The sequence below is a fragment of the Scyliorhinus canicula genome, chromosome 2 (genome assembly GCF_902713615.1).
Source record: "Scyliorhinus canicula chromosome 2, sScyCan1.1, whole genome shotgun sequence".
Taxonomy (NCBI): Eukaryota; Metazoa; Chordata; class Chondrichthyes; order Carcharhiniformes; family Scyliorhinidae; genus Scyliorhinus; species Scyliorhinus canicula.
Genome location: NC_052147.1, coordinates 138,185,832 through 138,208,565, shown reverse-complemented (window position 1 = coordinate 138,208,565; position 22,734 = coordinate 138,185,832). Strand labels below are relative to the sequence as shown.

Sequence of the window (22,734 nt, the reverse complement as noted above, 5' to 3'; positions counted from 1 at the left end):
AGGTGCCTGGGTGTCAGCGGGAGTGCCAGGGTGCACCCTGCCCAGATGTCTCTAATGGTCTGGAAGACCCTCCCAAGGTGCCATTGCGTGTGGTCCACGTTTGTGTGGACCAGTGCTAAATGGCATCATGGCAAGGTCTTCCTAGCGTGACTGTTAGGTCCAGGGCGGCGGGAGAATCTAACGCAGACATATTTATATGAGGCTCACTTAAACATGATCATCTGGATCTCACCCAGCGAGGATTAGATCCAGATCACCATGCCTCTCGAGATGTTTTCAGCAATGCAAATCCCGCGAGAAGCCTCTCACGAGACTCAATGGCCTTGCCGCATCATCAGGTCGGGCATGATGATGCCAGTATCGCGCCCAATATTCTTTTCACTAATTCGATGGAAGGATTGCCAAATTAACTGTTCAAGGACTGAGATTGGAATACTTTGGGTTGGGAGGGCGGGCCTCAGGCAATGTCCTGAAGCCATCGATACGTGGCTCGGCGTACCCGGAGAGTACAGCACTTTGGAAGGGGTGCAGCATCGGGAACTTTGATGTCCCAACACCAATTTGTCTAGTCACCTACCAATATGAAGGGACGCAGGCAGAAAGTTACCTGCGAGAAAATAAATCAATTTGTGGAAGAATGGGTTTTTGTGATGTGGAGGCAATTCAGGATCACAAATACATATCACTTCAACAACCAATTGGCCACAGAGAATGCTCAATTTTAAAAAATAAATCCAGAAGTATTAACTCTTTCTTCACTGGATGAATACTGCACGAGATAATTTATAAACAGGGATTTATTTTCAAAGGGGAAAGGAACACAATATCCCCTTTGAAGTATTTCCCAGTTCATCTGTATTCCAGACAACAGTGGGCGGAATTCTCCCCCCCACGCCGGGTGGGAGAATCGCTGGGGCACCGAGCGAGTCCTGCCATGCCGCCCCGGCACCCGCAAGCGATTCTCCCCCCCTCCCCCCAAACCGGCGCAGCGAGATTCACGGCTGGCTGCTGGGAGAATCGCCGCTCGCCGTTTGTAACGGGCAAGCGGTGATTCTTCGGCCCGGATGGCCCGAGCGGCCTGCCCAGCACGACAGGTTCACCCCAGCGCCGTCCACACCTGGTCACTGCCAGCGGGAACAGCGTGGGAACACTGGGGTGGGGGCGGCCTGTGGGAGGGGGAGGGGTTTCATGCACCGGGGGGGGGGGGGGGGGCTTCAAAAGGGGTTTGGCCCACGATCGGTGCCCACCTATCGGCTGGCCGGCCTCTCTGAAGAAGGACCTCATTTCCTCTGCCGCCCCGCAAGATCCATCCGACATTTCTTGCGGGGCGGCCGCGGGGAGGACGGCAACCGTGCATGCGCTTTTACGTGGCAGCAAGGCCCAGCGCACGTAAATGACACGGCGCCGCTCCTAGCCCCCCGAGGACGGGAGAATCGGGGGCTGGGAGCGGCCTCCGACGCCGGAGTGAAACACTCCGGTTTTCACTCCGGCGTCAGGACTCAGTCTCCCAATGGGAGAATCTCGCCCCTGGATTTTAAAAATCATTCGCTAGTTCCCAGTTAGCATTTAGCCCCTTCTCCTGATAAACTAATCTGTTCATGACACCACGGGCTGGATTCTCCGATTCTGGGGCGATGAGCCCACGCCAGCGTGTGAACAGTGTTATGCCAGAGAAAATGGTGTAAAATGGCCACCAATTCCCGTTTTGCTGGGGCTAACAGGAAGGCAGCAGCTGCTGATGAGGCCCAGAGAATTGCCGGGTCCGTGGCTGCGCTTGCACACAGCGGCAGCCTGCAGCAGCTCACAGACCTGGCCTGTGAAATAGACCCCCCCTTCGGTGGGCTCACATGCCCCAGACCACACCCCCCCCCCACAGTAGCCCCAGCCCTTGATGAAGTCCCCCCCTGCCTGTGAGCGGCCCTCCCCCAACTATGACGCCGCTGCGCTCGCCGCTACGCCAAGTTCCCGCCGGATGAGACCACATGTGTCCTGTGCATCAGGAACTCGTCCATTTGGGGGCGGAGCATCGGGGGTGGGTCTCAGGCAAGCCCTGAGGGCATCGATACGTGGCTTGGCGTACCCGGAGAGTACGCCACTTTGGGGGAGGGGTGCAGCATTGGGAACTTTGATTCTCCAGCCGATCGCCGAACGCGATTTTGGCGCGGCGACCAGAGAATCCAGCCCCACATGTCCACAGAATGTGGGTTCCCCCCAAAATCAAAGCGATGGAAACTCACTATGTATCTCCTGAAATCCAATGAGTTAAGGAAAGACTTGTGTTAATTATGTCTCCATGATATGTCTTAAACATAGAATTATGGGCTGAGAAGTGGCAAATGGAGTTTAATGCAGAAAAGTGTGAGATGATTCATTTTGGAAGGAGTAACAGGAATACAGAGTACTGGGCTAGTGGTAAGATTCTTGGTAGTGTGGATGAGCAGAGAGATCTCGGTGTCCATGTACATAGATCCCTGAAAGTTGCCACCCAGGTTGATAGGGTTGTTAAGAAGGCGTACGGTGTGTTAGCTTTTATTGGTAGAGGGATTGAGTTTTGGAACCATGAGGTCATGTTGCAGCTGTACAAAACTCTGGTTTGGCTGCATTTGAAGTATTGCGTGCAGTTCTGGTCGCCGCATTATAGGAAGGATGTGGAAGCATTGGAAAGGGTGCAGAGGAGATTTGCCAGGATGTTGCCTGGTATGGAGGGAAGACTTATGAGGAAAAGCTTAAGGACTTGAGGCTGTTTTTGTTAGAGATAAGAAGGTTAAGAGGTGACTTAATAGAGGCATACAAGATGATCAGAGGATTACATCGGGTGGACAGTGAGAGCCTTTTTCCTCAGATGGTGATGGCTAGCATGAGGGGACTTAGCTTTAAATGAGGGGTGATAGATATAGGGCAGATGTCAGAGGTAGGTTCTTTACTCAGAGAGTAGTAAGGGCGTGGAATGCCCTGCCTGCAACAGTAGTGGACTTGCCAACATTAAGGGCATTTAAATGGTCATTGGATAGACATATGGATGATAAGGGAATAGTGTAGATGGGCTTTAGATTGGTTTCACAGGTTGGTGCAACATCGAGGGCTGAAGGGCCTGTACTGCGCTGTAATGTTCTAATGTTCTAATGTTGTCCAGTGGGAGGCCATTTCTTCCATCATGTGTCTGCCTGATCTTTCCAAGCTCCACTCCCCTATGGTTTCCTCGGAGCCCTGCAAATTTTTACTTTAAACAAAAATCCAATTCCATTTGAAATTTTCTGCAACATCTGCTTCATAAAATCATAGACATCCAATAGTGCAGAAGGAGGCCATTCTGTTCATCGAGACTGCACCGACCCTCTGAAAAAGCACCTTATCGAGGCCCACGCTCCAAACCTATCCTTGTAACTCAGTAATCCAATCAACCTTTTGGACATGAAGGGGTAATTTAGCATGGCCAATCCACCTAACCTGCACATCTTTGGACTGTGGGAGGAAACCGGAGTACCCGGAGGAATCCAATGCCGACACGGGGAGAAAGTGCAAACTTCACACAGTCAGTACATTCCAGATCACAACAACTCACTAAGTAAACAAAGAAAATCTTATCTTCATGCCCCACTTCTTTTGGCAATTATTTTAAATTGGAATCCTCTAGTTACTGACCCTCCCACCACTTTAATTAAGTGAATTGGCATAACCATTAGTACCGGGTTAAAAAATCTAATGTTGGGAAGTAGAAAATGGGACGTCACTGATACAGCAAATGAAGGGTATTGTGCGTTTTGACACTGAAACACTGTAAGCATTTTGCCAAAGTGCAGCAGACCAGGTTGCACTTTACATTCATGCAATTGAAATCCAAGTAATGATTGCCACTGCCTGTCACCAAGTTCTGCTGGATGCAGAAATCAGAGTTATTGAGATTTATAGAGGCATACAGCACAAAAAGGCTCTTCAGCCCATCGAGACTGTGCCGGTCAAAAATAACCACCTAACTATTCTAATCCTGTTTCCCAAAACTTGGCCGATAGCCTTGTGCGCCTTGGGATCGCAAGTGCACATTGAAATACTTCTTAAATGTTATGAGGGTCTCTACCTCCAACACCTTACCAGACTCCCACCACCCTCTGGGTAAAAACGTATTTCCTCACATCCCCTCCAAACATCCTGCTCCTTACCTTAAATCTATTCCCCCTGGTCATTGAGCCCTCCACCAAGGAGAAAGGTTTACTTTGCTTATAACAATGAACATTTTCAATGGAGAGTACATCCTAAATAATGACAACAAACCTTCATCTACAAATAAGGGGTCTGAACATGGCTTTCATAAACCTTTGATCGGATCTGATTTCACCGCATTTGGGCTCAATCTGGTAACTATGAATTCATCAGGTGGCTGCGATTCAGGCGATCAGAAGCCAAACTGTGACAAGACAGGTGCTTTGTGCTCATTTTGGAAGAATGAGCAAGGAGGCACCTTCACCTGCACATAATTTGTTTGGATAAATGTTTGAGGTCACTGAGTTGGTCGGTGACGCAATAAGAAAGATGCAATGAACTGAGCATCTTTGAGAGCCTCTGCAGCAAGGAAGAAAATCTCAGCACAGGCCTGATTTTGACTTGTAAAGTATGAGCACCTCTGGGCAACTTTAACCTAATCCACCCATTGTCAAACTGATAGGATCTGGCACAATGTTAGCTTTGCAAACTGGTGGGTGGCTGGTGGTGTACAAGCAGCAATCCACCCAATTCATGCCCTGTGACTTATATTAAAATGTTCATAATGATAGGCCTAAAGCACAGACTGCTGCTGGGCGAAATAATCAATGGGAGACCAGAGGAGATGGCGGCATAGTGGGAACATCACTCAATTAGTAACCCAGAGACTCAGGATAATGCTCTGGGGACATGGGTTCAAATCCCACCACGGCAGCTGGTGGCATTTGATTTCAGGCAATAACAAATGGTGACCTTGATTGCCAAACTGACCTATCTGGTTAACTAATATCCGTTAGAGAAGGAAATCTGCTGCCCTAACCTGGTCTGGCCTATATGTGACTGTAAACAAGCAACTGAGCTCAACGGCAATTAGAGATGGGCAAAAAATGCTGGCCTTGTCAGTGATGCTGACATTCCATGAAAGAATTAAAAACTTGGAAGGTGTTTTATGACACAGCAAATTCTCAATAACACATGAAATAAAAATCTAACACAAGTTGAGAAATAAACCGGGTCTGATTTCCATACTTGATATGTACCTTTTGCTAATGCAGAGTTCACCATCACTGTGCACGTACCTCGACTATCTTGGACCCGAATCTCCCAATATTCAGCAAAACTATGCAAACATTTATCTAGTAGTCATATTGTCTTGGAAAAATTATACTCATTGTCACCACATAACAACAACAACTTGCATTTATAAAGCACCTTTAATGTAGTAAAAGGTGCTTCACAGGTTACCACCTGACAAAATCTGGTGCCAAACTACAGGAGCAGAGATATCAGGAAAGGTGACCAAAGCCTTGGTCAAAGAGGTAGTGTCAAACATGTGAAATGTTATGTTTTATTTATTTTTTTAATTTTAAAATAAATTTAGAGTATCCAATTCTCTTTTTTTCCCAATTAAGGAGCAAATTAGTGTGTCCAATCCACCGACTGCGAACAATCTTTTGGGTTGTTGGGTTGAGACCCATGCAAACAAGGGGAGAATGTGCAAACTCCACATGGACAGTGACCTGAGGCCGGGATTGAACCTGGGTCCTCAGCGCTGTGAGGCAGCAGTACTAACCAGATAGTTATGTTTTAAACTGTCTCTTTTAATATAAGGTCAAACAGATTGCACTGGAACGGAATGGGAGGGGAGATGTTGTGAAATGTTGCTGGTCTCTGCTTGGTGAAAGGCCCAAATGGGAATGCCATGGGTTGGGGGGGGGGAGCCGGGAGGTCAAGCCCAATTGAAAATCAGATGCTAACTTTAACACCTGGATACAAAGGGCGAAGCAGCTGGCCTTGCTGCTTGCAGACTCAAAATCTCACTGAACCAACTGAAAGCCGGTGCTGCTGTGTCAATCACCAAGCGAAGACACGTTGAGGATGGAAGCCATGTCCAAAGGAACAAAGTTTGTTGTGGACAGTTGAAGGCCAAAGAATCACTAGTGGGTGCCTTGCTGCTGGAAATCCATTCAAGTATGCTCAGAAGGAATGCGTGAGCAGAACTGTGTTTAAAAGGATACTGGAAGATTTGTCCAGCTGAGACACAGAAATAGAGCCGGTTGAATTGCCGGGAGGCATTTGTTTGAAATTTTAAATACAAACCTGCGTCTCTACTGAGAGTCCTAATGTGCAAATGTGGCGTGAGGTTTTGGTTATGTTAACAAGTTACTGGAGAGTACCTCTTCTACAGTTCAGCATATTGGTTGCTTACTAGTAGTGTTTAGTTGTGTTGATTTTAGTTGGTTTGTTGCAGTAAATGTATTAACATATGAAATATTATGCATTTCTTTGCAGAAATTTATGTCTGTCTTTAAAAGTTATTGGTCTCTCCAAGTATTATAGCAGTAGGTTTTTAAGAGCATAATAAAGGAAGAGAGGAAGGTGGAGAGGCAGGGAGGTGCAGGGATGAAATAGATGGGTTTAGAGCCCAGACAAAATGGAAAGGTGGGTAATGCAGCAGCAACGTTGTCACAATTTCCAAAGTTTACAAGTAACTTGGCACAAATCAACAAACTGTATATGGAAAAGATACTGAGGCCAAAGTAGTGACAAATGTAGTATGGTGAAATAAAACAAATAAACAAACTTGAAATGTTAACTGCAGATAAAGAACTGCAATCTATAAATAGTACATTGCATCAGGCGGATTATTTATAAATATCGACTCGTTTTATTGTAGGATATGTGTAAGTAAGTAAACTGCTTGTAGCAGTCTGCATAATACCTCACAATTTTTATCCCAAAAGTACCAGGCCTGAGCTGCTGAAGCAATTAAAAAGTAGTATGGAGGGGAAATGCATTTTATTTGAAAAGTCCTGGATAGGTTAATGGGCCAGGTTATTCATACCTTAGGAACAATAATAGGCCATTCAGCCCCTGGTTCTGCTATTCAACTAGAACATGGCTGATTAATAACTTAATAACTTAAACACAATCGGCCTGCCTTGCTTACACATCTCTTACCCTTACCTAAGAAGAATCTATCGGCCACAGTCTTAAAATTTTCAATTAACTTCCAGGCTCGACAGCTTTGTAGGGAAGAGAGTTCCAGATTTTCATTACTCCGTATGAAAGAGTGCTGCCTAACATCACCCCTGAATGGTCTTGTTTAACAATGATTGGGTCAAAGAAATGCATACTGTGCCTCATTAGTCAATTTCAATACATGTTTTATTCAGTACCCACCGGTGCAGGCTCTGTATTGTTAAATGTGATTATGAACATTCTGGCAGAAACCTTGAGGTTGGTTGATTTTCTTTTCCACGCTGGGATTGTAAACAGTGGGCGAACTATGATTGACGGTGCAAAACACTCAAGTAGATTGACTCTATGCTTGTTTACGTCAGTGTTGCAATGGTTTAAAACAGCAGTTCCTGTGGACGGATACCGTTCCTGATAGAGTTCCTCTTAAGCAACCAAAAAAATTAGGATTGATTTTGGCTGTTTTTTATGCTCTGTGAGTGGCCTTAGATCTCAATAAAGGCATGCACAGCACTCAGCTCAATTTTGGGGCTAAGTCTCAGACGATGCCATATTATTGTAGGTGTTGCCACATATGCAATGAGATAGTATGCTGGGCGTACAATGTCAGTGTAATTTCATGCTGGGATTGCCGTATTAGAGTTCAGTGTCTTTCCTTCGCCTTGCATAGCTGAAGGCACGGCCAGAAACAGAAGGATCCTCCACCCGCACTCCTTTAAAGGGATCATCAGCTACTTACAGGTTGATTTCTTCTGGCTGTTGCCTCAACTCTAGAAGCATTTGTATAGTTTTTTAAAGTTGCAAAAGTGGTGTGGCAGCTATTGAATGAGCTTTTACTGACTCCAAGGCTCCTACACAAAGCAGTTGCTCTTAGACCTGGGTACATTAGTAGGCACTGCCCTGGAATACAACATGACTTGAAGAATGAGCAGATCAGGCCAAGTTGCTGGAAGAGGGCGGAGGTGAAGGATTCTCAGCAGGGGGCCATATTCTCCCAGGATATTCAGGGAGTGATTCTCTACCTAAAGCTCAGTGAGCAACAATACTTGAGACATCTGTGTTTCAGTATAGATGAATCCACCTTCTGCAGTCACAACTCCAACCTCACAGCAGGTCAAGGACCACATCGCCACTGTCTGCAAAAGTGACTGTGGAGCTGAACTTTTATGGTGTCTTTCAGGCTAGAACTGCAAGCATTTACAACATTGTACAGTTCATTGTCCACTGTTGTGTGTAATGGAGGTCACTGAGGCTCTCTACTCAATGCTAGGAACAGAGGAACAGGAATAGGCCATTTAACCCATCAAACCTGTTCCGCCATTCAATTTGGTCATGGTTGATCATCTACTTCAATACCACATTTCCACACAATTTCCAAATTTCTTGATATTATTGGTCTCCAGAAATGTATCAATTTCAGTCTTGAATATATTCCATAACTGAGCTTCACAATCCTCTGGGGTAGAGATTTCCAAAGATTTACCACCCTCTGAATGAAGAAATTCCTCCTCATCTCAATGGTCTGCCATTTGTCCTTAGATTATGTGCCCTGATTTTAGCCAGGGGAAACATCTTATCTACTCTGTCACACTCGGTAGGAAATTCGTCAATTTCAATGAGGTCATCCTCCATTCTTCAAAGCTCTATGGAATATAGACCCTGACAAATTATATTAGTTTAACATCAGTGGTGGGCAAGCTTCTAGAAATAATTATTTGGGATAGAATTAGTAGTCACGTGGAAAAATATGGGTTGATTAGGAAGAGCCAGACAATTTTTAAAGGGGAAATCATGTTTAACTAAAATAAGCACAATTCTACAGATACTGGAATCTGAAACAAGAACAGAGGACATGGAAAAACTCAGCAGGTCCACCAGCATCTATCAGGAGATAATAGATGTTCCCAATAGATGCTGGCAGACCTGCTGGGTTTTCCCAGTGCCCTCTAATTTATTTAACTAACTTGCTGAGGTATTTTGAGGAGGTAATAACAAATGTTGATGATGATAATGTTGTTGATATAGTGCACATGGACTTTCAGAAGGCATTCAATGCAGGGCCACACAACAGACTTGTGAGAAAAGCTACAGCTCATGGAACAATAGGGGCAGTAGAAATGTGGATACAAAATTAATTGAATAATGGGAAGCAGATTGGAATCGTCAACAGATATCGTTCAGGCTGGAGATAAGTTTAGAGTGGTGTTCCCCAGCATTCAGTATTGGGACCTTTGCTTTTCCTGATATATATTAATGATCTAGACCTTGGTGTGCAGGAGACAATTTCAAAGTTTGCAGGTGACACAAAACTTGGAAGTGTTGCAAACTGAACAGCGTAGAACTTCAAATGGACATAGACAAGGAATGGGCAGATAGGTGGCAGATGAAGTTCAATACAGAGTAGGGTGAGGTGATACATTTTGGTAGGAAAGCATAGAGGGACAATATAAAAAAAGGGGTACAGATATGTATACAGATCATTGATGGTGGCAAGACAGATACAGAGCAGTCAATAAAGCATGTAGTATTCTGGGTTTTATTAATAGCGGCATAGAGTACAAGAGCAAGGAGGTTATGCTGAATTTATACAAGACACTAGTTTGACCTCAGCTGGAATATTGGCATCACACTATAGGAAGGATGTGAATGCATTGGAGAGAGTGAAGAAGAGGTTTACAACAATGTTTCCTAGGATGGAAACTTCAGTTATGAGGATAGATTGGAGAGGTTGGGACTGTTCTCCTTGGAGAGAGGAAGGTTGAGAGGAGATTTGGTAGCAATGTTCAAAACCATGAGAGGGCTGGAGAGAGTAGAATGGGAGAGACAGTTCCTGCTCGTAAAAGGATCAAGAATGAGAGGTCACAGATGTAAGGTGATTTGCAAAAGAAGCAATTGTGATGCGAGAAAAAACTTTTTCACACGTGGAGTGGTTGGGGTCAGGAATGCACTGCCTGGATGTGTGGTGGAGGTAGATTCAATGGAGGCATTCAAGAGGGCATTAGATGATTACTTGAATAGAAACGATGTGCAGGGGTACGGGAAAAAGGCAGGAGAATGGCACTAAGTCAAAATACTCGTCTGGATAGCCAGTGCAGACACGATGAGCCAAACGGTCTCTTTCTGCGCCATAACAATTCTGTGATGTTACAGTTCCAAACTAAAGTGTGGCTGCCGCACATCATGGATGATTTGCTGACCACATGAAATCCATGCTACTACAAGGAATGTGATTGTGTTGACTATTGTCTTGCTTAAACAACATTTCTGTTGCCTAGACCACTCTCGAGGAGCCCTGCAGTACTTGGTAGAGTGAGTGCAACATCCATGGTGTTCTGAGGGGATAGCCCTTGTAGAGGCTAGACAGTGGTCAGCCGAGGAACCGGGGAATGGAGGGGAGGAGGATCTTTGGAACACGGCTCATGGAAGGATGCTGTCTTTCAATGGAAGAACTGTCAGACTGTCTTGAGAATGACCTCGAGCAGCTCTGTCTTGAGAAGGCCCAGCTGCACATAGCACCATCTCAGTGTAGGCTCAGACTGGGTTGGCTGCTAATGAGGGCACTGGTGGAGTGGCAGGGGTGAGGTGTCAAATGCTGTCAACTTTAGAGTGGACCGCAGATTCATGGAGCCATTGCCACCTCCTTGGTGCCTCAGTAATCCTAGTAACCTCCTGGAGCACAGATTGCTGTGAGAGATTACACATCCTCTTTGCACAATGTAATCCACAGGAATAACAGCAGCAGCGTGACCTTGCATGACAGCTGTCTGAGCTTCCACTGCCACACTTGGACACTGAGTAGATGCTGCTTGTGCTAAAATAGAGGCTGCAACATTAGCACTTAGACTCTGCATCATGATTGGGTCCAAAAATGTGCACGCAGGGTTGGCCACTATACCCGTGGTGGAAAAAATGGGTTCCAAATGCTGTGCCCTGCACCAAGTTGGCCGCAGAATTCTCCATGTTCTTTGACAATGACCGTAGCTTCCTGGCAGGTTTTCTGATGCACCATACATTTTGTGGTGCATACCTGTTAACCTTCTTCTGTAATGCTGCCGCACTGAAGTCCTCATTTGAGTTCTCTGAAATGTAACTCATGTGTGACATTGTCCTCCGTTGAGTTGGCACCTGCATTACCTTTGCCCTCTGCTCTAGCTACAGTGCACTCTTACCCAGTTTCTCACTGTGTGAAGATTCACCCTGGTGCAATCTTTCAAATTAGTGTCAGTATCTGAGCCTGTGGCTATGCTGTGAAATTGAGCGATGGAGTGCCATCATCATATCTCTCTTCCTGCTGCTCCACTAGGTTGCACACCTTGAGTGTCTGAAAGCAGAAAGGCACAAGGTTAATGCTGGGGTGCAGGAATGGAAGGAAAAGTAAGAGGTGCATGCTTACACCATCTCGAGTTTGTGAATCAGAAGAGATTGTGGGATGAGGCGGATGTGAAATGTGAGGAGGAGGACTCGGTGTGAGGATACTGGCATCTTTGATTGTTTCAGCCCTGCCACGGGTCACACTCTCGGTAAAGGGCTTCCCAATAATAGCCAGCATCATCTCCTCCATTGGGATTCTGCATTCAGGCATGCCTGTCTCCCTCTGGTTAGCTCCTGCTGCCTGATTGCGTATCACCTTTTCCTCCAAGAGAACGGAAAGCGTGTCAGCAAATTTTGTGCAATATGCTTGACTGATGTTGCTATCAAGGTTGAATAGCTGGCAGTGTGTGCAAGCTGTGAGAGCTGGGTGTGACGTCATCACAATATACTTGCATCAGAGACAGTTCAGAGAAAGTTCACTAAGTTGCTCTGTGGGATGATGGGATTGTCTCAGCAGGAATATTTGAGCAGGCTGGGCATATTCCCATTGGAATTTAGCAGACTGAGAGGTGATCTTGTTGAAACAAATAGGATTCTGAGGACGTTTGACAGTGTAGATGTCGAAAGGAAGTTTCCTCATGTGCAGGAAAATCAAGAACTCTGGGGCACAATTTCAGAAAAAGGAATTCCTGCTTAAATCAGAGATGAGGAGGAATTTCTTCCCTCAGGCGGTTGCTAATCTATGGAATTCTCAACCCCAAACAGCAGTGGAGGCTGGGCCACTGAGTGTATTCAATACTGAGTTGGACGGCGTTTAAATCTGCAAGGGAGCCAAGGGTTATGGATGGAGGTAGAAAGTGTATCTGAGGCCATAACAGATCAGTCAAGATCGTGTTGAATGGCAGAGCAGGTTCGAAGGGCCTGTATGAGCTGTGATTGATTGAAATTGTTGGCAGATGAGTGATGGAATTGTGGTGCATTGAGGTGCCATTGGTGGGATACAGCATTTGAAGATGTATTTGCTGACCAGACCATTTTGTGAGGTCATGGATCCTCTGACGGCACTGCATCTAGGACTTGGCTCACGGAAACATAGAAAATAGTAGGAGTAGTCCATTCTGCCCTTTCAACCTGTTCCGCCATTCAAGAAATAAATTCTGATCCTCTGGGTGGCATTCTCCGGCCCCCGAGCAGCGTGTTTCTCAGTGGCGGGAGGCAGTGCGCCGTTTGCTGGCAGCGGGATTTTCTGCTCCCACCACTGTCAATGGGAATTCCAATTGAAGCCACTCCCACACCACAGGGAAACCCACAGGGAGGGGTGTGCTGCTGGGGGGGGGGGGGGGGGGGGGCGGAATCATTGAACCCTGCCACCAACGAATGGCCAGAGAATTTCAGCCTCTATCTCACCACCACACTCCCGCGCTCTCCCAATACCCCATGATACCTTGAGAGTGTAATCTATTTCCTTCTTAAATATATTAAATGAGTTGGCCTCCACAGCCTTCTGTGGTAGAGAATTCCACAGCTTCAACACTATCTGAGTGAAGATGTTTCTCCTCATCTCAGTCCTAAATGGCCGACCCCGTATCCTGAGTCTGTGAGCCAGACCCCCAGCGCGAGGAAACAACATCCCTGTATGCAGTCTGTCCAGCTCTGTCAGGACTTATACGTTTCAATTAAATCCCCTCTTTTCTTATCAATTCCCGTGAATACAAGCCCAGTTGACTCAATCTCTCCTTGTAAAATAATCCTATCATCCTAGGATCAGTCTGGTGAACCTCCGCTGTGCATCCTCTGTGACAAGTATATCCTTTCTTAGTTAAGGAGACCAAAAGTACACAACATATTCCCAGTGTGGTCTCACCAAGGCCCTGTACAACTGCAGTAAGACATCCTTGTTCATGTACTCAAGTCCTCGTGCTATGACAGCCAATATACCATTTGCCTTCCTAACTGCACCTGCATTCTTCCTTTCAGTGACTGGTGTAAAAGGACACCCAGGTCCCTTTGAACGTCAACATTTTCTGATCTATCGCCATATAAATAATACTGTGCCATTCTGTTTTTCCATCCGAAGTGGAAACATCACATTTATCCACAATATACTGAACTGCCATGTGTTTGTACACTCATTCACCTCGTCTAAATCACCCTGAAGCCGCTAAACGCCCTCCTCAACACTCACATTCCCACTCAGTTTTGTATCATCGGCAAACTTGGAAATATACATTTGGTCCCCTCATCTAAGTCATCGATGTATGTTGTGAATAGCTGGGACCCAAGCACTGATCCCTGCGGGACCCAACTAGTCACCGCCTGCCACTTCAAAAAAGGCCCATTCATTCCTATTCTTTCCTCCCTGCTAACCAATTCTCAATCCATGCCAATATCGAACCTCCAACCCCAACACTTTAATTTTGCCACTGGCTTCTTATGTGGGACTTTCTCAAAATCTTTCTGAAAATTCAAATACACCACACCCATTGGTTCATCAATATCTATTCTACTAGTTACATTGTTAAAAAACTCCAGTAGGTTTGTCAAACGTGACTTCCCTTTATAAATCCATGTTGACTTTATATAATCCCGTTGATATTTTCCATGTGTCCAGTTATTGCATATTTTTCCTACCACTGAAGTTGGGTTAACTGTATTTCCCTGTTTTATCCCTTTCTCTTTTTTTAAATAGCAGGGTTTCATTTGCCACCCTCCAATTTGTCTGGCTGGTCAACAGTCTACAGAATTTTGGAAGATGACAAGATTTCCATGGCCACCTACTTTAGTACTCTGGGATGGAGAGAATCAGACCCTCGGGATGTATCGGCTTTGTTCCACTAATTTCTGCAGCACTATTTTTCTATGATGTGGAGATACCGGCGTTGGACTGGGGTGAGCACAGTAAGAAGTCTTACAACACCAGGTTAAAGTCCTCAGGTGAATGGGGAAGAAGCAGTGCTCCGAAAGCTAGTGTTTGAAACAAACATGTTGGACTTTAACCTGGTGTTGTAAGACTTCTTACTATTTTTCTAGTTATGTGAATTTCCTTCACTTCCTCAGCATTTCTGGGGAATTATTTATGTCGTCCTCTGTGAAGACAGGGCTAAAGTCATTGTTTAATTGCTCTGCCATTTCCTTATTTACGATTAGAAATTCTCCCGTTTCAGACTGTCATCTACCTATTTCACTCATCCTTTTCCTTTTTTTTCACTTAAATTTTTTTTTTAAGTATCCACTTTTTTTTTCCCAATTAAGGGGTAATTTAGCATGACCAATTCACCTACCCTGCACATCTTTAATTGTAGAGGTGAGAGCCACACAGACACTGGGAGAATGTGCAAACCCCACACGGGCAGTGACCCAGGGCCGGGATCGAACCTGGGACCTCGGTGCTATGAGGCAGCAGTGCTAACCACTGCGCCACTGTACTGCCCCATCTTTTTCTTTTAATATATTTACAAAAGCTTTTACAGTCCGCTTTCATTCACCGCTGGTATTCACCTTCACTGACATAGAACATAGAACAGTACAGCACAGAACAGGCCCTTCGGCCCTCGATGTTGTGCCGAACAATGATCACCCTACTTTAAACCCACGTAACCCGTATACCCGTAACCCAACAATCCCCCCATTAACCTTACACTACGGGCAATTTAGCATGGCCAATCCACCTAACCCGCACATCTTTGGACTGTGGGAGGAAACCGGAGCACCCGGAGGAAACCCACGCACACACGGGGAGGACGTGCAGACTCCACACAGACAGTGACCCAGCCGGGAATCGAACCTGGGACCCTGGAGCTGTGAAGCATTGATGCTAACCACCATGCTACCGTGAGGCCCCGGAGACATCTGCTCCGACTTGAGGATGGATGACCACCTGTTCTCCCTGTACATATAGAACAGCTCTCCTCCTCTGCACTTCCTCCATCAAGTTAACCAATACAGCATCCAAAAACCTTGGAGCCTGCTGTAACAGCCTACCCAAACAGGCGCTGGAATGTGGCGACTAGGGGCTTTTCACAGTAACTTCATTTGAAGCCTACTTGTGAGAATAAGCAATTTTCATTTAATTTTCATTTTCATTTCTCCCCAGCTGTGCCATTATTCAATGTTGCTGGGGTTGGAGTCACTTCCTGCACGATTCTGAGTACAAGCTCCCGCCTCAAGGCACCTCACCACCCACCCCACCACACCCTCCCTTTCCTTTAAGGTGTTGTGGGCTGGCTTGAGCTGGTCCGAACCATCCACATTATTGGTTCTCTGCTCAGGCCCCCTGTGAACCAGCAGCTCTCTCAGCACTGGCTGCAAGTTGAAATGAATAATGAGCAGACAGGCTTGGGCTAATCACACATCGGTGTCCACTGAGGAGGTGGGGGCATCTCGCCATCTCTGAACTCCTCACCTCAGAATGTTTGGGCCCAAACGGCTGAAGGGGCTCCTCCTGCTCGTGTGTCCTTCCTGATGTCTCCAGTTTCCTCCTTCATCTGCACTTTAATGTGTTCCTTGCAATTTACTTGGTGCCTGAGTTCCTTCCTAATTGTACCATCCGCTTTGGAAATACGCCACAATTATAATTCCCCCGAAGCGGGAAGCGGGGCGGTGAAAGAAAGCGGATTAGAATGGCTATGGGGGTTAGTTCTGACTCTCACCTCCCGGACAGGTGACAAAAACCGCCTGACAAGTGTTGCAATGTGAATCTTATGGAAATGTGGAATTATTTAATTTTCTGAAATAAAAGCCCCTGCTGCTGACTGAGTGAGTGGCCCGAGGAGGGGGATAGGAAGAGTTAGTCTCGGTTCACAGCTCCTTACCGTTCTTACACACGGGGCAGCACTGCTCGGGCTCATACACCGGGTTGACGCACTCGGGCACGGCACAGTCCGCCACCACACAGTGCACCTCACTGCTCGCCTCGCACCGACACCATTCACAGGGGGACGGCTGAAAGAACCACACAGGTTGGCGTTTAACTCAGATCCTCAGACTGCACACTGCCGCCCAAGTGGAGACACACACTCACATTACAGCACACTTAACAGCACCCACCACCTTTGCCGCCCCAAATTAAAATAAATCAGCAGAGAAATAAATAAATATCTGGCGGGCGGTGTTCCTTTAAAATAACTCCGGATCACTTAGCGGTTGGGACTCGCTTCCTAACACCAAGTCATTTGGCTTCCTTACTGTTCTGCTGCCCACTCAATCTGATTCATGGCCGGTTTAATTTGTGTAATGCCATTTAAGAAAATCGACCAATCTGCCACCGTTTCCTCTGGGTGCCCAGGGCGCGGAGATATTACATTCTCGGGATTAAGTACAGCTAGAGAATCCTTCATGTTGCAGTGGGCCACTTTGGGAAGATAATGCACCCTCTCTACACTGGGATCAGTGTTTGCACTCACATCTGCCTTTAAGCTCTGGAGTGACGGCAGATGTGGAATGGTGTACACAGCTGTGTTGGCGTTGCAATGCTCCTACCTTGAATTCTTCTAGCACTTTGTAGGTTTTCGCCCGATATTCGCAAAAGTTTTTCACCTCTTTGCACTCGGGACAGCAGCCGTTGTGTTCCACCTTGCTGCACTTGGGGTGGATTTTGGGGCATTCGGGCTGTTCGCACACTGGGCCGTCCTCGGTGCAAACACACGGGCAGTTCGAGTGGCCGGGGAAAAAGCGCTCGCCCAGCTTGTACACAAAACCACTGTCGTCCACGCAGCCCTTGCCTCGATAGTCGTCGAAGTCCAGGTCGTTGTTGGCCAGCCCCAGGGTGTTGTCAGCCCCCAGCTCATCCTCCTGGTGGGCTGCAGCCGGGCTGAGGAGGAGCAGGAGGACACACCCCGCAGCAAGTCCAGGAGCCATAGTCCACAAATGCCTCTGCCTGGCCATCAGCTCGTGCTCTGCACCGGGCTACAGCTGCCCATCGATTCCACACTGCAAAACACATGGTAGAATAACAAGTTTAAAGAAAGACTTGTCTTTGAATACCGCCTTTCGCCATAACCCAGCGCACCTTCCTCAAGTACTTTGTGAAGCTGCAGGGACAGCGGTGACCTGCCAATCCTCAGCAAGCTCTCAGTCAAGCACCCGATTTCGGTGTCGGCGGCAGAAACAAGCGCTCTTTCCCGAATAATGCTATCTTTTAAATCCACCCGAGAAGACCAATGTGCAGCACCCCCTCAGCGCTGTGCTGGGCTGTGTGTTTAAGTCTCTGCAATGGGTCTTGAACCCACAACCTTGCAGCTCCCAGACACCCAGTGCTGCCCCCTGAACCCAGGCTGACACCAAAGTAGCTGCATCTCGAACACACACACACATCAAAGGCGAAGTACAGGGAAACTTTCACCCGAGAACACTAGCGCATTATGCAGCAGGGCAAACAGGTCAAACTTTACATTTAAAACAAAAGAAATCGGGCGTGCGGTGCAGCGAGACAGAGTGACCTCCTGCTCTGGCGCGGAGTCTCATTCTCCTTGGAAAGTGGCAGGACCTGCGGTCTTCCGGGATTCAGAATTACACCGAGAGCAGGCTGCTTTCCAGCTCCGCAATATTCACGACAAGCCAGGCTGGCGAGGGAAGCAAGGACAAGGTGACTTGGGAGATGGGTGTAGATGGTGTTTGGGATCAGTTCCTGGACATGAGCTCTCTCCACAGAACGGGAAGCCCGGGAATGGGAGCAACATTGACACCAGTTGCACACATTGCCGCATTTTCGTCTGGCAACTTGTGTGCGGGTGAATAGCATTGGCCTGGATCAGGTAATGGGAGCATGCAGCCCACAGGAGGGTTAGAGCTCAGTGCAATTCTGTGACAATGTGGGTGTGTGGGGGAGACTGTACCTGGTCCCAATAAACTATGATCGCGACGGTCTCTCGCAAGATGATTTGTGCTCAGTTGACACTTGTTTACGCAAAGCGCATCTTCAATGAAGGCAGGAGGAGAGTGGCGGAGCGGGAGCTCGGGAAGTACATATCCCCCCCCCCCCCCCCGCACTTCACCCCAGCGGGAATGGCCAGCCCGGTAAAATAATAGAAAGTTGCCCGTCTCAAAGGCTCGGTGGCAAGTGAGGGTAGAACCGAGAGAAGCCGCCTTGTGGCGAGAGTGTGGGGAAAGCGGTGCGGAACCCACCTGGGTGTCTGGCAGATCCTGCATGTCAGCAGCTCCCGATCCCTCCTGCTCGCAATCCCTCCAAGTGTCCACACTCACTGAGCATCACCTTCACTGACTGCAGCCTGGAATGCAGTTTCAGCACCGCGGACAGCACCGCAGACAGGTCGGTGGACAGCACCGCGGACAGGACCCTGGACAGCACCACGGACAGGTCGGTGGACAGCACCGCGGACAGGTCGGTAGACAGCACCACGGACAGGACCCTGGACAGCACCGCGGACAGCTCTCCCCACTCTGTTGTTGATGATCCAGACCCGGGACCCTGCCTGCACCGCCCGCAAATGTCTCACTGCAAACAGACTCCCCGCGGCAAGGGAGAGAGCCCCATCCTACACCCGGCTGGAACCCCTCAATAACTCCCTTACTACCCCGGCTGGAGCCCCTCACCAACCCGGCTGGAGCTCCTCACTACCCCGGCTGGAGCTCCCTCACTATCCCGGCTGGAGCTCCCTAACTATCCCGGCTGGAGCTCTCTCACTATCCCGACTGGAGCTCCTCACTACCCCGGCTGGAGCCCCCTCACTACCCCGGCTGGAGCCCCTTCACTACTCCGGCTGGAGCCCTTCACTACCCCGGCTGGAGCCCCCTCACTACCTCGGCTGGAGCCCCTTCACTACCCCGGCTGGAGCCCCTTCACTACCCCGGCTGGAGCTCCCTCACTACCCTAGCTGGAGCCCCCTCACTACCCAGACTGGAGCCCCCTCACTACCCCGGCTGGAGCCCCTTCACTACCCCGGCTGGAGCCCCTCACTGGCTGCTGAGCGAGGCGTTGCTTATTTCTGTTCACAATTTGAAGCTGCTCCTCGCCTCTGGAAAATGGTTCAAATGTTTTGCTTTCGGCACTGCAGCCTGTCTACATGAGGTGTGAGTGTCCTGGCCCGGGGAGGAACTGTGACCCCCTCCCTGCAGCTCCCCCGCTCTCACTGGGCTGCAGCTCGCAGTTATCCACTCCACTCCAGGTCATGTTGCTCGCTTGGCTGATACTCCCTGGAAGAGGGACAGCGGCCACGAGGTTTGCAGGCATGCAGTACGTTGGCTTTGTCATTAGGCGTCATTGTCAAGCAAGCAACTGCATATCTCGGTCGGAAGGGGGTGGGGGCTGGCTGGCGGGGTGGGGGGGGGGAGACTGAGGGATAGTTACCCCCCCCCCCCCCCCCCCAACACAGAGCGCACAGGTCAGGGTCAGTGCAAATGCAGCGCTGTAACACACAGAACATACCAAACACTGGGACACTGCGGCTTCTGCAGTGACCCCAAACAATTCCAATGGGGCGGATTTATTATTGGATCTTGCAAGCGCCACTCGGCCCATCGTGCCGGGGCTAGTCCAACGCCCCTGTTCTTTCCCGATTTCCTCTCCTCCAATTATTTTATCCAACTATCTGCTGGAAGCTGATATTGAATCTGCCTCAGGCCCCTTTCAGGGAGGGTAACTTGGAGTATCCCAATACCAGCTAGCAGAGCAACAAGGCTAGGTTAAAGATAAAAGCAAATTACTGCGGATGCTGGAATCTGAAATGAAAACAGAAAATACTGGGCAATCTCAGCAGGTCTGACAGCATCAGTGGAGGGGAGAAGGGAGCTAACGTTTCCAGTCTGGATGACTCTATCAACGCTGGGTTAACTGTTTTTGCGGCAATTAATCCAGCTCCTTGCAAATAACACAGACACGAACAATTCATAGTTATGGAGCTTTGATATTTAAATGAACACCACTGACACGATTAAATACCAACATTGTTTACTTGGAAAAAACACCGAGTCGATTTTAAACACAACCGTTTATTAAGTGACAGAAGTTGAACAAGGTTGATAGTTGCACGCCGCAGATGCAAGAGTTTAGACGAAGGGGCCCATTATATTACCCATTTTTTTCTACAGAAATAAATCCGATTCATTACAGCAAGAGTCAAAGGCACGTGTTAAACTGAAGGAAATGTTAACTCAGTGTTAGGTTCTTCGGCTTCAAGTCCAGAGGCGGACAGTACCATCAGAGCCGCCTGACACCACATACTCTCCCTTGTGATCAAACCGCACACATTGGACGGCATCTTCATGTCCCGCTAGACTGTGCAACTGGCCCGAGGGCAGATCCAGAATCTTCACAGTTCCATCGTTGCTGGCCATGACCACCAGGTGAGCTGGGAAGGAACACAAAATGCACACGATAAATGTACAACCATTAACTTGAATGAAAGTGGCATCACTATCTGTGGCCTTCACGGCAACAGGGCAGTGTTATTATTGAAATGGACTCAATCTCTGCCCAACGACCACCGGTTTAACACCAGTGCCATCTGAAAAAAACCTGCTGATACCTGCTTAATCCCCCCCCCCCCTCCTCAGATACATACAGTTTCTCGCAAAATGGTTCATAAATTACTAGTAATAATATGTACCCATTAAAAGGTCACATGGTGTCAAGAGTGCCCTGCTGTGGAAATCACATCAGCAGCTCAGATGTTCTTGTTTTAATTTCTTGTTGCCAATATGATCAAAAGCAACGGAGATTTGAATGAATTAACTTGCTATGTTTAGGCAGCAAACACTCTCATAAGGTGGACATTAGGCTTTGGTGCCGAGTGCACCAACGTGTAGAAGGAGCACAAAACATTCTAGTCTTTTCTGCAATGTGTCTGTGTGTAAAGTCTGTTTGTCCTTTGGAAAAAGGTAGTCAATACTTTAGAGAGGGTACAGATCTTTTGAATGATATACCAGGGGTGCGGGTCTTAAGGTCCATGGAGAGGCTAGAGAAACTGGAATTGTTCCCCTCAAAGCATGGAAGGCTCACAGGGAGCTTTACTAAAGGTGTCCAAAACCATCAAACATTTGGTAGAATAAATAAGGAGAAACTATATCCACCGCCAGAACGATTGGGAGCCAAAGGTCAGAGATTTAAACATGGATGGTACAACAACCAAAGGTTAGAGATGATGGGTAGTTGTTTTAGGCAGTGAATTGTTTTGATCAGTAAAGCACTGCCAGAAAGGCTGATGGAAGCAGAGTCAATAGTAACTTTCAAAAAGGAATTTGATAAAATCTTCAGGGGAAAACAAAAAACATTTCAGGATTATAGGGGAAGAGCATGGGGGCAGGGACTGATTCAATAGTTCTTTCAAAGAGCTAGCACAGATTGGATTGAATAAATGGCTTGTTGTCTCATTTTATGATTCTATAACTCCACGGTTCCACTGGACCTTGCATTTGAGGTCAGCCTAAAAAGGTTCTATTATGAGGAGAGTTGCTTAGAACTAGTCTGTATTGCCTTGAGTATAGAGGATTAGTAGCGTAATCCAATTGAAGTGGTTCAGATGATTAAAGGATTTTTTAGGGTAGAGAGATAGAAACTGATGGAGGAGCACAGAAGAAAGCGGTAACCTTAAAATTAGAGGTAGACCATTTAGGAATGATGTCAGGAAACACCACTTGACAAAGCAGGGGGCTGTGAAAATGTCACTGGCCTCCCAATTTGGAAGTCCTGACTAATGTTCTGGGATATGTTGAAATCCCAACATGACAGCTAGTGGAATTTAAATTCAATTAACTTATAAATCTGGAATTAAAGGAACTCGTCTCAGTAAATTGTGACTATGTTTGTTTTCTATCTCCGCACATATTCTTTCCTTTGGGGATTAGTGGGGAAGCGTTGAACGATTAACAGGCTTATTATCATGCTGTTGAACCACATCATAGAAACATAGAAAAGAGGAGGAGGCCATTCGACCCTTTGAGCCTACTCCATCATTCATTATGATCATCGCTGATCATTCAACTCAATAGCCTGATCCCAACCTTCCCCCCAAATCTTTTGATTATGACCACTCCTTTCATGTAATGCGGACCTGGGGCTTCTGGTTCAGAGGCAGGAGCATGACATACTAAGCCACAAGATCTCCAGAACAGTGACCATGAAACTACCAGATAGTGGAAATCTAGAATTCTTCCCCCAAACAGCTATTGAGGTTGGGGGTCAATTGAACATTTCCAAACTGAGATTGATAGATTTTTGTTGGTAAGGATATAATGGCGTGTGGGACCATACAGATGAATAGGTTTCAAATACAGATAAGACATAATCAAACA

The 22,734-nt window shown here is 47.3% G+C and overlaps 2 protein-coding genes across 3 annotated transcripts in view; both read right to left on the bottom strand.

Moving 5' to 3' along the window:
• vwc2l (von Willebrand factor C domain containing 2 like) overlaps nt 1-19,694 on the bottom strand; it is a 63,571-nt gene extending 43,877 nt beyond the window's left edge. The window contains exons 1-3 of one of the 2 annotated variants that reach the window (XM_038787052.1): nt 18,610-19,694; nt 16,966-17,415; nt 16,299-16,428 (exon numbers count right to left, since the gene is read on the bottom strand). In XM_038787052.1, the coding sequence (XP_038642980.1) occupies nt 16,299-16,428; nt 16,966-17,370 (535 nt within the window). In that variant the 5' untranslated portion in view covers nt 17,371-17,415; nt 18,610-19,694. Of the gene's footprint in view, nt 1-16,298; nt 16,429-16,965; nt 17,416-18,320; nt 18,449-18,609 lie in introns of those variants that run through there. The other variant, XM_038787060.1, reaches the window with a different exon arrangement.
• Nucleotides 19,695-20,417: 723 nt separating this feature from the next.
• The window catches only part of LOC119962275 (sperm-associated antigen 16 protein-like), a 1,248,392-nt gene continuing 1,246,075 nt past the window's right edge, over nt 20,418-22,734 (bottom strand). The window contains exon 13 of the mRNA XM_038790262.1: nt 20,418-20,792. Coding sequence (XP_038646190.1) covers nt 20,617-20,792 — 176 coding nt within the window. The 3' untranslated portion in view covers nt 20,418-20,616. The remainder of the gene's footprint in view (nt 20,793-22,734) is intronic.